The 15,180-nt window shown below is 39.9% G+C and overlaps 1 protein-coding gene across 4 annotated transcripts in view; it reads left to right on the top strand.

Annotated features, from left to right (window-relative positions):
• TUBGCP5 (tubulin gamma complex associated protein 5) overlaps positions 1-15,180 on the top strand; it is a 109,933-nt gene that overhangs the window by 69,277 nt on the left and 25,476 nt on the right. For all 4 annotated transcript variants that reach the window (XM_032342329.1, XM_032342330.1, XM_032342328.1 and 1 more), the window contains 6 exons: positions 6,074-6,276; positions 7,951-8,066; positions 9,601-9,869; positions 10,219-10,417; positions 11,042-11,230; positions 12,126-12,308. In XM_032342329.1, the coding sequence (XP_032198220.1) occupies positions 6,074-6,276; positions 7,951-8,066; positions 9,601-9,869; positions 10,219-10,417; positions 11,042-11,230; positions 12,126-12,308 (1,159 nt within the window). The remainder of the gene's footprint in view (positions 1-6,073; positions 6,277-7,950; positions 8,067-9,600; positions 9,870-10,218; positions 10,418-11,041; positions 11,231-12,125; positions 12,309-15,180) is intronic.

Here is a 15,180-nt window from a genome sequence, read left to right as displayed (position 1 = left end):
CTTAGGATTTTTCCTCTTTTATAGAACCCCCCCCCCCCTTAATATTTCCTGCAGTGTCGGCTTGTTTGTTGCGTAGTCTTTTAAGCCTTGCCGGTCTTGGAAACTCTTTATCTCTCCATCCATTTTGAATGTCAGTCTTGCTGGATGAAGTATTCTTGGCTGCATGTTCTTCTCATTTAGTGCCCTGAATATATCTTGCCAGCCCTTTCTGGCTTGCCAGGTCTCTGTGGACAGGTCTGACTTGTTATTCTGATAGGCTTTCCTCTTTAAGTAAGGAGCCTCTTTGTCCTAGCAGCTTTCAAGAGATTATATCTACAATTATGATTCCTCAATTTGACTATCAGGTGTCTTGATGTTTTTTTTGGGGATCTTTAATCTTGGGTGGAGACTGTTCGGCCTCTAGTACATGAACGCTGGTTCCATTTGCGAGATTGGGAAAATTTTCATGAAGAACTTGCTCCACTACATCTTCTAGACTTCTTTCTTTCTCCTCCCCTTCAGGGATTCCAATAATTCTGACATTGTAACGTTTCATGGCATCATTTATTTCCCTGATTCTGTTTTCGTGGCTTCTAAGCTGTTTGTTCCAGGCTTCCTCCTGATCCTTTCTGTCTATCTGTTTGTCCTCCAGATCACTAATTCCGTCTTCTCTCTCAGTTACCTTAGCTTTAAGAGAATTTAGATTAGATTGGAACTCATTGAGAGCATTGTGAACCTCCTCCCTGGAAGCTTTCAGCTCTGCCCTAACATTGTGAACATCATCTCTGGTCGCTTTCAGTTCAGCCCTAATCAATTCCATTTGGTCATCCATGGCTTTCTCCAACCTAACTATTGCCTGGATAATTGTTGGCCTGAATTCTCTCCGACATATTGTCTATGTTGATAGCCATTAGCTCTGTTGCAGAAGGTCCATCCTCTGTATTTTTCTTCTGTTGGCCATTCCTCCTCCTAGTCATTTTGGTCAGAGAATACTGAACGGATATAGCTGGATGTATTGACCATGGTGCAGTCAAGGTGCACCCTGGAACGCTTCTGAGCAATCAGGATTCCCCACCCAAAGGAGAAAAAAAAAGAAAGGAAAAAGAAAAAAAAGAGAGAGAGATAGGAAAAAAGGGAAGATAAAAAAGAAGGCCCGGCCCAAATGGGCCCCAAGGTAAGATTTATGAAGTATACAAACAAAAAGACTGATAAAAGTATATGACAAGAGGGCAAAAAAAAAAAAAAATATATATATATATATGCAAATAAAGCATATATATATGTATATGTGTGTATATATATGTATATATACATATATATATGCAAATAAAGGAAGAACCTCATCAAAAAGAACCCCAAGTGTAAGATTTATATACTATCAGGACAAACACAAAGACACAGAAACACTGGTGGAAGAAAAGTTGGGAGAGTGATTATAAATTCTCAGTGTGGGCGAGGAAGGTTGTTTTGATTTTTCCTGGATGTATCTTGATATTTTTGTTAAAGGACTCAACTTTCCTAAGATAAAGGGGGATTAAAAATTGGTTTACCTATAGGGATAGTATTGATTGGGGAGAGGGAATTACTTTGAAGTTTAACTCTATATGAATATTAGAAAATAAAAAAAAAGGAATAAGCTATACTAAACTAAACTAAAATTAAAAAAAGAAATTTAAAAAATAGAAATGCAAAAGAGAAACACAGGTGTATGTATCAAAAAGTTCGGGTTAGAAGGTTACTATGGAATTTGATGTACTAGACAGCTCACTGTGATGGTAAATAGGTTAAAAAATTATCTATATATTTTAAAAAAATAAAAATGAGCCAGAATAGTTGGGATGAATTAAAAATAAAAGTTGTCCTATGAAATAGTGGTGGTTGTTCTCTTGTAGTCTTTTTTTTTTCTTCTTTCCTTGTTGGTTTTCTGGGGGAGGGGCCTGCCACATGGGTTTTCAATCAGAGATGTTCCCTGAGTTAAGTCCTCCCGCCCCCCTCAAGGGGGTGGGCTCTGAGGAAACCGGTTTTTTCAGGCTTTTGTTCTCTGGAGGTTTTTATGTTTGTTTACTTTTTTTTTTTTTCCTCTCACCTTGACCGCTTTTGATGGTTTTTATAGGTTTAGAGGAAAGCAAACTGCACCCTGACCTCCCTCTCAGAGAGAAGCCTCAGTCTGCTCTCCTGTGGGTGCTGCAGAGCCCATCTAAATTCCCCCTGGCCGCTGGCAGAGCAGGTTCCAAGTCGCAGTCCCTGGGGACGCAGGATCTTCTGCTTGTACCCAAAACCACGGCAGTGGCAGCCATCTGGGCAGCTCCAGACCGCCAGAGAGGTTCCAAGCAGCAATGGTACACTGAGATTTTCCCACTGGCCCGGGCTGGGAGTGCCTGGTCTTTTTGGGTCTAAGAGCGCCTGGCTTGCATGCACCTCTCTCCGGGGAGGCTGTGGGTCATGCACGCTTCTCAGGCTCTGGTAGCAGGGCGCAGGTCAGAGAGCACCAGGCTGGGCTTTCGTGCATCTCTCTCAGGGGAGGGTGAGGGGCGCCCACGTCTCAGGCTCTGTAGCATGGCTCAGCGTTCTGCCATCTGGCGAGGCTCCCAGCCCCTCACAGGAGCCGGACCCCATGCGTTCTCGGGCACACTGGCAGCTCAGGGATCAAGACCTGGTTCTCCGCCACACTCTCTCTGGCTCAGCACCAGGGAGGCTGTCCTGGGACAGGGGACTTAAGCCCCTGTCCCTAGCTGCCTGATTCCCACAATTTCCCACCCCCTGCGATCCTTTGCTCTTTCTGAGTGCTGTCAACCAGTCTCCAAGTTAATGCTGGTCCCCAGAGGCAGGGCACTCTCGTATTAGGGGTATTACTTTCCAATCAGTCACCTCTGGTGGCTCCCTCCCACTTTTATTTATCTTCCAATATCAGTTCACTGTTCCCACTCCGCTTTACCTGCACACTGCTGTCTTCTGCCCCTGTAGAGATCCAGACGTGTATAATTCTGATCTCAGGTTGATTTCATGGGTGATCGGAGTTCTTTGGTAGGTAATCAGCTCACTTGAGGGTACAGGTTGAAACGGCGCCTCCTCCTACTTCCCCGCCGTCTTGTCTTCAACCTTCTTCTCTATCTCTTATTACAGTCTTTAGCTTAAAATCTAATATGTCTGATCTGAGAATTGCTACCCCAGCTTTCTTTTGCAGTCATTTGGCATGAAAGATGGTTCTCCATTCCTTCAGTCTGGATGTATCTTTAGATTCAAAGTGAGTTTCTTGTATAGAGCATATGGATGGGTCCTGTCTTTTTATCCAGTCTGCAACCCTGTGCCATTTCATTGGAGCATTGAGGCCACTCACATTGAGAGTGATTATTGAAAGATACGATTTTTTATTGCCATCATGTTGCCTGTGAAGTTCTTGTTTCTATAGATTGTCTCTGTAAACCATCTATGTTATTCTGGGGGCATTTTTCTTCTTTTATAGAGCCCCCCCTTAATATTTCTTACAGGGCCAGCTTGGTGGTCACATATTCTTTCGGTTTCTGCCAGTCTTGGAAGCTCCTTGTCGCTCCATCCATTCTGAATGGTAGCCTTGGTGGATAAAGTATTCTTGGCTGCATGTTCTTCTCATTTAGTACCCTGAATATGTCTTGCCACCCCTTTCTGGCCTGCGAGGTCTCTGTGGACAGGTCTGACATTATCCTGATGTTCCTCCCTCTGTACAGAAGAAGTTTCTAGGGGAACCTAGCCATTTTCAAGATTGTTTCCTTGGACCTAAGATTTCCAAATTGTACAATCATATGTCAGGGAGTCAGTCTGTTCTCATTGATCTTGGGAGGGGTCCTCTCTGCTTCATCGATAAGGATGCTTGTTTCCTTCTCCAGATTATAGAAGTTCTCAGCTATGATTTGCTCAAATATATTTTCTAGACCCCTCTAGAAAGACTCTTCTCTCCCCAGCCCTCAGGGATTCCAATACTTCTGACATTGAAATGATTCATTGCATTATTTATCCTAGCAGTCTGATTTCTTGGGCTTTAATCTGTTTTTCCCATGCCTCCTTGGTTTCCTTCTTTTCTATCATCTTATCTGCTAGCTCACTAATTCATTCTTCTGCCTCATTTATCTTGACTGTCAGAATATCCAGTTTAGAGAGCATCTCATTCACAGCATTTTAAGTTCGGCCTGATTAGATCTCATTTCTGTCCTTAAAGATTCTATATTGTCACTAATATTTTTCTCAAGGCTAGATATAGACTTCATAATTGTTACTCTGAAGTCTATTTCTGACATCTTGCTTATATCCATATCCATTCGGTCTGTGACAGAGGCCACAGTTTCTGATTCTTCTCTTTGTTGGGGGTTCCTCTTCTTAGTCATTCAGTTGGGGGGTGGTTGTGGGAATGTACAGAGTCCAAAGTATTAACCATGACGCAAGCAAGATGCACCTGGTTTAAAGGAACCTTAGGGCTGTCATCGTTTTATTCTTCCAGTCTGTCTTCTGGGGGAGGGGCCTGCCGTACTGTTACTCAGGCAACCTTGCTTGGGCAGACTTACCTTGCCCCCTGGTGAGGGAGTGGGGGAAGGAGGCCCTCAGTGAAAACCATTTTTTGAGGGGCTTTTGTTCTCTGATGGCATCTCTTCCCAGAGCCAAAGCATAAGTGACTGATTACAAACCTCTGTCTCAGAACAGAGAAGTCACAGTGTACTCTTCACTGAGCTCACCAGGCCACACTATCTCCCTTTCTGTCTGCGCTGCTAAAAACCACAGCCTCTCCAGTTGTGCATCCCACAGCAACCAGGCCTGGGCCCATCTCTGCCCTTTGTGTTTCTAAAACCACAGGCCACCCAGGTTCACACACACACACCCACGGCTCCTGGATCCTGGATCCTGTCTGGGGGCTGCACTAAAGTCCTTTCCCCACCACTACTGGTCTGCAAGTCTGTGCCCAGCCCCCAGCCCAGAAGCCTTTGTGCTCCAGTGTTATATCCCTCCCCCTTCTCTTTATCTTCCAATATCTACATGCAGAATTGTGGCTCCCTGTATCATACCTCAAGACTGTGGGAGATATTCTGTTTGTAGAGATCTAGATATATGTTCTTAGATGTGAGGCTGATTTTGTGGGTATTCAGAATCATTTGGTAGATATCCAACTAAATTCAGGGGACCAATTGAAATCAGATCCCCTAGTCCTCTCCATCTTTTCCCATCCCTATAGCATAAATTCTTAATGGAATTCCTATGTTATGTGATGGCATGTGATGTGTGTGTGTGATGGCATGTGTGATTTTGATACATATTGCCATGGCTCTCCATAGAGACTAGTTGCTAGCAATGTATATGAATATCTGTTTCCTCACCCTCTTGCGAATGAACAGCGTGTTTTCAAAAGTATATTATCAAACAGGTATAAAATGTTAACCAGTGTCAGCTTTCCCTTGCCCTCTACTTTCATTTTCAACTACTACAAAAAATAGTACCCAAAAGTCCTGGGTTCCCATTACCTAACTTCTCAATAATTCCCACCCTAGCATAATCTTATTAGGTTATCCAAACTAGGAAATTGACATTGGCACAATACATTAATTAGTCTGCAGACCTGACATGAATTTCATCAGTTTTATAGGTATTTGCTGTTTTGTGGGGATGGGAGTAATATCTTCATGTATAGTTCTGTGACATTTATCACATGTATATATTTGTATATCTTCTTCCATCTTCAGGATACAGAGTTCTGCCATCCCCATGAAAAAACTTATTCTTATTCCCCTTTGTAGTAACCACCCCCTCACTAACAAAGTAGCCCACTGAAGTCCGTTTTTTATTTGCCCAGTATAGCTTTAATTTGTTTTCTTTTATTATAATTGAGATTGAATATCTCTATATGTTTAAGAATCACTTTTATTTCCTCTCCCCTTAACTGTCAGTTCCTTTACACATTATTTTTCTTCTGAGAAGCTGTTTTTTCTTTCTTTAGGGAAATTAGCTCCTTATGATATGAGATTAAAACCCACCAGTTTGCCATGTCTTTCCATAAGTGACTTAGCATTTATATCACATTCTCAATACAGATATTCTTCCTTGCTAATGAGTTTGATTTCTTAATATTTTGCAGACACTACAATAACTCTTGCAATAGTGGTAGACAAGTTGGCACCTCGACTGGCTCAGCTCAAGGTTTTGCATAAAGTATTTAGTACTGGAGTAGCAGAAGTTCCACCTGACACTCGAAATGTTGTTCGGGCATCTCACCTACTCAACACACTGTACAAGGCCATTCTCGAATATGACAATGTTGGAGAAGCCTCTGAGCAAACAGTACGTAAGACCTTCATCCTAAGTTGTATGACTCCATTCTGTTCAGCCGAAGGAGTGGTGGATAGCCTATTATAGCTCTTTGTGAAAATAGGGCTTAAATCACGCTGTGTCAGACAGCTGTTCAGAGTTTTTAAACACTGAAAAAAGAAAAAGTTAGTTTAAAAATTAGCTTCTAAATTCAAGGCTACAAGAAACCAGCTTCTTGGCTTTAATCACAGAGGTCATGGGGAGAGTGCAACAAGGACAAAGCAAAACATAAAAGCTAGATTTGAAAAATAGCTAGCTGACTTACATAGATATTTGCAACAGCTCTTTTTTCAATAAAAATACAAATCTATTATATAAGGTATCTAGAGTAGTCAAATTTCATAGAAACAGAAAGAATGGTTCTGCCACGGACTGGGGAGAGGAGAAAAGGGAAGATGTGTAATAGGTACAGAGTTTGGGTTTCTCAGCATATTGCCAGAGATCTGTTTTCACAACAATATAAATATACTTAACACTACTGAATTGCACACTTAAAAATGCTTAAGATAGTGTATTTTTGTGTTACTTTTTTTGGTCACAATTTTTAAAAAATTCAAGAGAATATAATCTAGAAAGCTGCATGTTTGTTTGGATACACATTTTAGGTCTTTCCTAGTTTATTGATAGAACAGTTTTCTCACCATTTTGGTACTGCACTTCAGTATAAAACAGGTTGATTTCTTTCAGCTATGCACTTTTTTTCCTACTGGGAACTACAGTAAAATGAAATCATTTCCTTATTCTTTTTAAGATTTTATTTATTTGTCAGAGAGAGAGCAGAAGCAGAGGGAGAAGGCAGGCAGAGGGAGACGCAGACTCCCTAGCTGAGCAAGGAGCCTAATATGGGACTCAATCCCAGGACCCTGGGATCCTGACCTGAGCTAAAGGCAGTCGCTTAACTGACTGAGCTACCCAGGCATCTCTCGTTTCCTCATTTTGCGTACATTAGGTAGGGTAGCTGTATCTGATTTTGGATGATCCAGCTTAGAGCTGTTGTCCCTCTTTAACTTTCACTCTCAAGAGACTCCTGATATGGACTACAGACAATGTGGTCATCTCATATTAGTTGAGTTTTCATAAGGATTTTATAGGGTATGTTTTGGATTTTTACTTTCTTTGTGTCAAAAAACAGAAATCCGGGGGCACCTGGGTGGCTCAGTGGGTTAAAGCCTCTGCCTTCGGCTTGGGTCATGATCCCAGGGTCCTTGGATCGAGCCCCGCATCGGGCTCTCTGCTCAGCGGGGAGCCTGCTTCCTCCTCTCTCTCTCCACCTGCCTCTGCCTCCTTGTGATCTCTGTCAAATAAAAAAAATTTTTAAATAAACAGAAATCCGATCACTTTTTAAAAGGTGTTTCAGAGGGGTGCCTGGATGGCTCAGTTGGTTAAGCATCTGACTTGATTTTGGCTCAGGTCATAATCTCAGACTTGTTAAGATCAACCCCCCTCCCACTCCCGTCAAGCCTCTTGCTCTGCATGGAGCCTGCTCAGGATTCTCTCTCCCTCTCTGTATCTGCCCCCTCAAGCACATGCTCTCTCTCTTTCTCTCCCTCTCTTTAAAAAAAAAAAAAAAAAAAAAGTGTATCAGAAATGTTTAAACTTCATTTTATCCAGAGACAAGGGAGTTCTGAGAATTGACTTTGTCCTCAGGTTTCACTGCTATTCTCTCTCTGGGTGGAAACAGTGCGACCCTACCTGCAGATTGTGGATGAGTGGATCGTGCATGGGCACCTATGTGACTGCGCAAGGGAGTTCATCATCCAGAGGTCAGGTCCCATGCACAGCTTGGGAAGTGTGGGGTGCTGCTTGTACCTCTTTTCTCTCACAGGAAAATCATGCAATTTTGTTAGTTCAGGTAATACTGGGGGAGACCAGTGTGAGTGACAGAGCTGTGTTTTTCCCATAAACAAGTTCTTTTGCATTTTTATAGGAGATGTCAGGTACCCAAAAAAGTTTCCAAATTTTAATGTCCGTTTACAGCTTTTCTTAGCAAATTCTTTTTTTTTAAGTGGCAATGTGTTTATGGTTCGCTGGTACTATAAAAGGCACATTGCTTTCCATAGAATGAATTTAGGTGATATCAAATGGCTTCAACTAATTCCCATTATAAATTATCAATAGGCTAAAAGATATGAAAATATTACAAAAAAACATTATTTCTCCAAATTGGCTATGTTTTTTTGCTAACCTTCTTAATATAATATTAAATAAAACAATTATGGAAAATCATAATTTATTTATTATGATTTCCCCTTCAGTTCATTGATTTTTCTGAACAGAATCATACAAACTACAATGTGTAGAGCTCTCTTAACTCAGTTTTAAATTATGCAGTCTGTTTAGATATATGGTTTTTATGGATAGCTATCCATTTAATTTATCAGGAAGGAGAACATTAAGTCCTTACAGCTCTGAAAAGGTAACCCTGTTTATGCACTGCTCATATAAATTAGCAGACCTTCTCTGAGTCATGTCTGTCATTATATTGTTTTTCATTGATTTTACATGATAATTTTTGCGAAAATGGGATTCTGGTTGTTCTTAAAGGGTGATTAGTGAGCACTGTTTCATTGTTAAAAGCAGTTCAGTTAAGAATCTATGTGGAGGGACGTCTGGGTGGCTCAGTTGATTAAGCATTTGCCTTTGGCTCAGGTCATGATCCCAGGGTCCTGGGATGGAGTCCTGCATCATGCTTCCTGCACAGCTGGGAGTCTGCTTCTCTCTCTGACTTCTGCTCCCCCTGCTTGTCCCCTCGCTGTCTCTCTGACAAATAAATAAAATCATTTTCTTAAAAAAAATCTATGTTGAGGGCCACCTAGGTGGTTCAGTCAGTCAAATGTCCAACTCTTGATTTCAGCTCAGGTCTTAATCTCAGGATCTTGAGATCAAGCCCCATGTTGGACTCCATGCTGGGTGTGGAGCGTACATTAAAAAAAAAAAAAAAATCTATGTAGAAAAAAAGAGCAGTCTAGAGATTATTTTTGTAAGAAATGACAAAATAGGTAAATTGTTATTCCACCTGTAAAGAGAATCAAAGTAATCATATTTTGTTTAATTTCAATTCAGGAAACTTTCTACTTAGTTAAATTTTACCTGTGCCATTCAGAGTATTTATCCACTTCTCTGTATTGAACTGAAGTCAAATAAAACCTTTGCACCATTTGCCTGAAGATTGCTTCATTTTACTAATAATAGATATTACTGTGTTTTGGAATGTCTGGGCAATGTTCTCAGCTAGAACAGACATGTTGTTTTTATGGCAGAAAAGTTGAATTTTATAATTCTTTTGAATCTCTATAGAAACAAAAATGTTCCAGTAAATCACAGAGACTTTTGGTATGCAACTTATACACTATACAGCGTATCGGAAAAGACAGAAAATGAAGAAAAAATGAGTGATAATGCTAGTGCAAGTTCTGGCAGTGACCAGGGGCCCTCCAGCAGGCAGCATACCATGGTGTCCTTCCTCAAACCTGTCCTTAAGCAGATAATTATGGCTGGCAAGTCAATGCAGCTGCTGAAGAACCTGCAGTGTGTGGAGAGCACCACATCCCAGGACACAGCCAGAGGTAGCAGTATCCTTCTTCCTGTATCCCTCAGCATTCAGGCATCTGTTCTCTCTTTACTCTTGTCATCCTGAGATAGATAGTAATTATTTTGTAGTTTGAAAATTATCAAAGCCTTTTATTTTTGTGGAAATTGTGCCCTTGATCAAATTAGTGCTCCTGATTAAAAAGATTGTCCTCAATGGAAACTTTTAGCACTGTGTTTCAGAGGCAGTGATAATAAGTTCCACATACCAAATACCAAATTATACCAAAAATACTATATTAAGATAAAACTACTTAATATTTCTTAACATTACTTACTATTATATACCAGAACACAGTTCACTGTACATATTTTTTTATGTTTCAGATGCAGAAAGAAAAAGCTTATATACCCTGTTTCTGGAATCTGTACAGTCACGTCTTCGACATGGAGAAGATTCTACTGCACAGGTCCTCACTGAGCAGCAGGCAACCAAAGAGAACCTAATTAAGATGCAGTCCTTTGCTGAAAGACATCTTGAACTGGATGATGTTCACGATCCACTCCTGGCAATTAACTTTGCAAGGTGATGCATACCTGCAAGATTTTGGATGACTGAAATAGAAATCTGTGCAGTTACTATTTAGTAACCATTTATTTCTGCCGGGTAGGGCTTTTCAACTAAAAATAAAAATCTATCCTTTCTAATGAATGGAATGCAAGAAGACTTTGCATTCAATTTGGTCTCCTTGTTTGTTAAAGTCCACAGACTTTCATGTACCCTATATCTTTTGGGAGTTGCCGTTGCTCAAACAGAAGATATTTCTGAAAGTCTGGGTCGTGTGCACGCATCAGATAAACACACACACACACACACACACACACCCTGCTTAAAATGCATCTTGGCCCTTAGCTGCTTTTAGGTGTATAGCCTAGTGAAGTAAATCATTTATGCCCACACAGCACCCTATTATCTAATGGCCATTTCACTGCCTGAAGCCAGTAGCTAAAAAAGACCTACCCAGTACTTGACCCTTAAGGCAGAAGTGGCTGAAAAACTTTCATTGAAGGATATTTTGGGGGGAAAATCTTCTTTCTGTAATAGTTGGTACTTTTAACACTAAATATAAAAATGGGACTCTGAAGTTTTGATTAAGGGAATTCTGTTGACAGCAGCTCATAAAAAGAGACTCACATTTTTTTCCTAAAGGTTGTATTTGGAACAGAGTGACTTTCATGAGAAGTTTGCTGGTGGAGATATATGTGTGGATAGATCATCAGAATCTGTGACGTGCCAGACTTTTGAGTTAACACTGAGATCTTGCCTCTATCCTCATATTGATAAGCAATACCTAGAGTGCTGTGGAAACCTCATGCGAACTCTAAAAAAAGATTACAGGTATAAGGGAGTAGTTTAAACTAGATAGCTTATTGTACTTTAAGAACAGTTGAAATTATTTTAAAACCTGTATTTCAAGTTAATCATTAATTTTAATTGAGTAGGAAATGGGTATTTAGTAAATGGTTTTCTTTTGAGAGAATCAACTAATCATCAGTGTTTCACACCATTATATTGCAAAATTTAATCCTTTATATCTGAGACTCTGTCCTGAAAGTAATGCAGAAAAAGCTTGTTGCACAAAAATACCCATCAGAAAGTTTGCTGTGAGAGGGAAGAACATGAAATTACTTAGTAATGGATGACTAGTTCTTTAAATAAAAGCATATCCATGTCATGTATGAACTTTATAAAGTTCATGTTATAAATTATGTTTATCCAGAGTTTTAAATAATGTAAAATGTTCTTAAAGCTTAAAAAGCAGAATATATAATATGGTGGGAACTATTTTTTAATGCATAGAAAAAAAGACTGGAAAGAAAAACCCCAATTTTAACAATAGAAATTCTCTATGAATAGCAGGCTTTGGACTAACTTTAGTTTGTTTTACTTTTTTGACATTTCCTATCCTTCTACAATGTTATAGAAAAGTAATTTATTTCTTTCTGACTATTAAAGGCAGCCATATACTATTTTTTTTATTTTATAACTCTTTAAAAGTTGTTAATGTTTCTACTAAATGTTTTTACTAAAACATTTAATGTTTTACTAAAAAGTTACTGTTTTAGTAAACTAAAACAGTTTAATACTAAAACAGTTAATGTTTTTACTAAATGTAGAATGTAAACGTATTTTAAAACTAGTTTACAAAAATAGTTTACAAAAACTGGTACTTGTCCAGAGTTCTGTCTCATGAGTATAAGATCTTTCTGTCACTTATTTTCTCTCCATTTAGGTTGGTTGAGTACTTGCAGGCCATGAGGAATTTTTTCTTAATGGAAGGTGGAGATACCATGTATGACTTCTATACATCAATTTTTGATAAAATAAGAGAAAAGGAAACCTGGCAGAATGTGTCTTTTCTTAATGTCCAGCTTCAAGAAGCAGTAGGACAACGGTATCCTGAAGATAGTTCACGGTAAAATATAGGAGGCACCTTTTTATTTTAAATAATATAAAAATATCCATGTAGGGACGCCTGGGTGGCTCAGTTGGTTGGACGACTGCCTTCGGCTCAGGTCATGATCCTGGAGTCCCGGGATCGAGTCCTGCATCGGACTCCCAGCTCCATGGGGAGTCTGCTTCTCCCTCTGACCTTCTCCTCGCTCATGCTCTGTCTCACTGTCTCTCTCTCAAGTAAATAAATAAAATCTTTAAAAATATATATATATATCCATGTACAACAGATTCTGGGTTTTTTTACATATGAATTTTTACATGTATGTATTTTCTTCTATGAATTTTTGTTCTATGAATTTTTACATATATTATTTAATCCTCACACTAACCCTATGAATTTTGCAGTATTCTTTTTCATAAAACCGAAGCAGAAGATAGCTAAATGATTTACCCACTAAGATGAGATTTTACTCACTAAGATGAGACCATGTAGGCTGTTAGGGTTTCATGGGCTCTCTCACAAGACTGGAGTCAGTGCTAGCCACTGGGTGTGGCACCTCTCTGTTCCACTGGCCTTGCCCTCCAGCCAGCTGTGCTGGCCTCCTTACATAGGAGTCTTAAGCGATGTTCTGAGACAATGAGTACAAAACCCTAAGGGCTTGCTGAGGCCTGAGCTCCAGGCTTTATAGACCTTCACTTCCACCACATGCTATTGGTCAAACCGAGTCACAGGTCAGGCCAGGTTTAGGAGTGGAAAATAAATTCCACCACTTACTGGACAGAGTTGCATGTTTTCAGACTCTTACGTCATCCTTAGTGGTCTAGTGGCTCGCTCTCAAGCTGTTATGTCAGCTTATGCCCAGCTGTGGAGCTAATCAGCCCTGTCTCCCTATCAGTCTGCCTGCTGAACATTCAATCACCCAGGTCTATGGGCTGGTACCACCAGATCTTTGGGAAGCAGACTCATCTTCTACACTGCCTGGCAATCCTTTTTCCTTATCCATGTCCCTGCTCAGCTCTCTTACCTTGCTTCCTTTCTCGGCTCCCTCACTGGTCCTTCAAAATAGTAGTCAGAATAATTAACGTGACGTGACATTCTTTTCCTCACAGACATGCCAGGTTACCAAGCTACTACTTAGTGGATTTATTCCTTATTTATTATCTTTAATTCATGCATAAAAGAAGAATTTTTATCAGTTATGTGGTTAGTAAAAGCAGACTAACAGCTGAAGGAATTGGTGCCCAGCAACCCCCTAAAAAAAGTTGTTTTTCACTATCAGCTGAAACTCATGGATTTGTTATGTATAATGCCACAGTCTATTATAGTTTTTGGGTTTTTTGTTGCTCAGACTCGCATTTTTAGCCAGAGAGAACCCCTTCATATGACCCTAATAATTTCAGTCCTTACTTTCAAGACTAGACAGATGTACATGTTTGTCCTGTGCACCTTCTGCCTTAGGCCTGTACACCTCTCCCAGGAGCACTGGGCCCATCTATTTGGTGGCTTTCAAAGCCTTTATCGGGTGCCAGAGTATTCATCAGTATTGGATTGTCAGTACTACTAGGTTTTCTCTGTGGAGAGTGAAATGAAATGTGTAGGAAAAGTAAATTAATCATAATTTCATATTGATATTTCTAGTTTATATTAAAGATTAGTTTTCACTTATTTCTTTGTATTTCTTTTTTTTTTTTTTAGATTTTATTTATTTATTTGACAGAGAGAGAGATTACAAGTAGGCAGAGAGACAGGCAGAGAGAGGAAGGGAAGCAGGCTCCCCGCTGAGCAGAGAGCCCGATGCGGGGCTCCATCCCAGGACCCTGAGATCATGACCTGAGCTGAAGGCAGAGGCTTAACCCACTGAGCCGCCCAGGTGCCCCTCTTTGTATTTCTTGTCTTGAGTGCTTATTAACACACTGACATAACTAATGGTTTTTTAAATTCTATAATATGTAATAGTTCCAAAAATAACCATAATAGCAACAAGCCCACTGAGAGTTTAAATTACTGTTTGTGATTGTTTTCTCTTCCTACACTGTCAGATCATCAGAATATTCTATTTCCAGGTCACTTGGAATAATTCTCTATGTGATTATGCCACCAATTTAACATAGGGTCAAGTTCATTTGTTTTAGTTTACTTTCTACTTTTAGGAACTGCTTTGTTTTGTTTTGTTTATTTCTTGATTCAATTTTGTTTTCTTTTTTTTTTTTAAGATTTTATTTATTTATTTGACAGAGAGATATCACAAGCAAATGGAGAGGCAGGCAGAGAGAGAGAGAGAGAGAGAGAGGGAAGCAGGCTCTCTGCCGAGCAGAGAGCCCGATACGGGACTCGATCCCAGGACCCTGAGATCATGACCTGAGCCGAAGGCAGCGGCCTAACCCACTGAGCCACTCAGGCGCCCCAATTTTGTTTCTTAATTATGTAAGCAGCTGTGTATTTCCCAAGTTAAAATCATTGGTACAGTGGTACTTCTAGGAAGATCTATCTTCTGTTTTTGTTTCTGCCCTTTTCCTCCCTTTCCTTTAGGCAACTGTTGCATGTAATACAAAAGGTAACATGCATTGCCCACTCTGGCATCTTTATTTTTCTTAGGTTACTAATGTATCTCACACCCACTCCATTTATAAGCTAGAGAGCTTGTCCTTACTCCTTTACAGCTGACTGGCTTTCCACTGTATTCTTTCAATCAGTCGTTCTTTTGGTGGGCATTTGGGTTTCTGTTTTTCTGCTGTGCATATCTGCAATGACTGAGTAGTCTTATACATCTCACTTCATATTTTTGCCAGTGTAACTTTGGAATATATTCCTAGAATGGGATTGCTGGGTAAAAGGGTAAATGTGTATATAATTCTGCTAGCTATTCCCAAATTTCTCTTCATATGGACTG

The sequence above is a fragment of the Mustela erminea genome, chromosome 5 (genome assembly GCF_009829155.1).
Source record: "Mustela erminea isolate mMusErm1 chromosome 5, mMusErm1.Pri, whole genome shotgun sequence".
Classification (NCBI taxonomy): Eukaryota; Metazoa; Chordata; class Mammalia; order Carnivora; family Mustelidae; genus Mustela; species Mustela erminea.
Note: the sequence above shows the minus strand (reverse complement) of the source record. Positions and strands in the feature narration are given on the sequence as shown.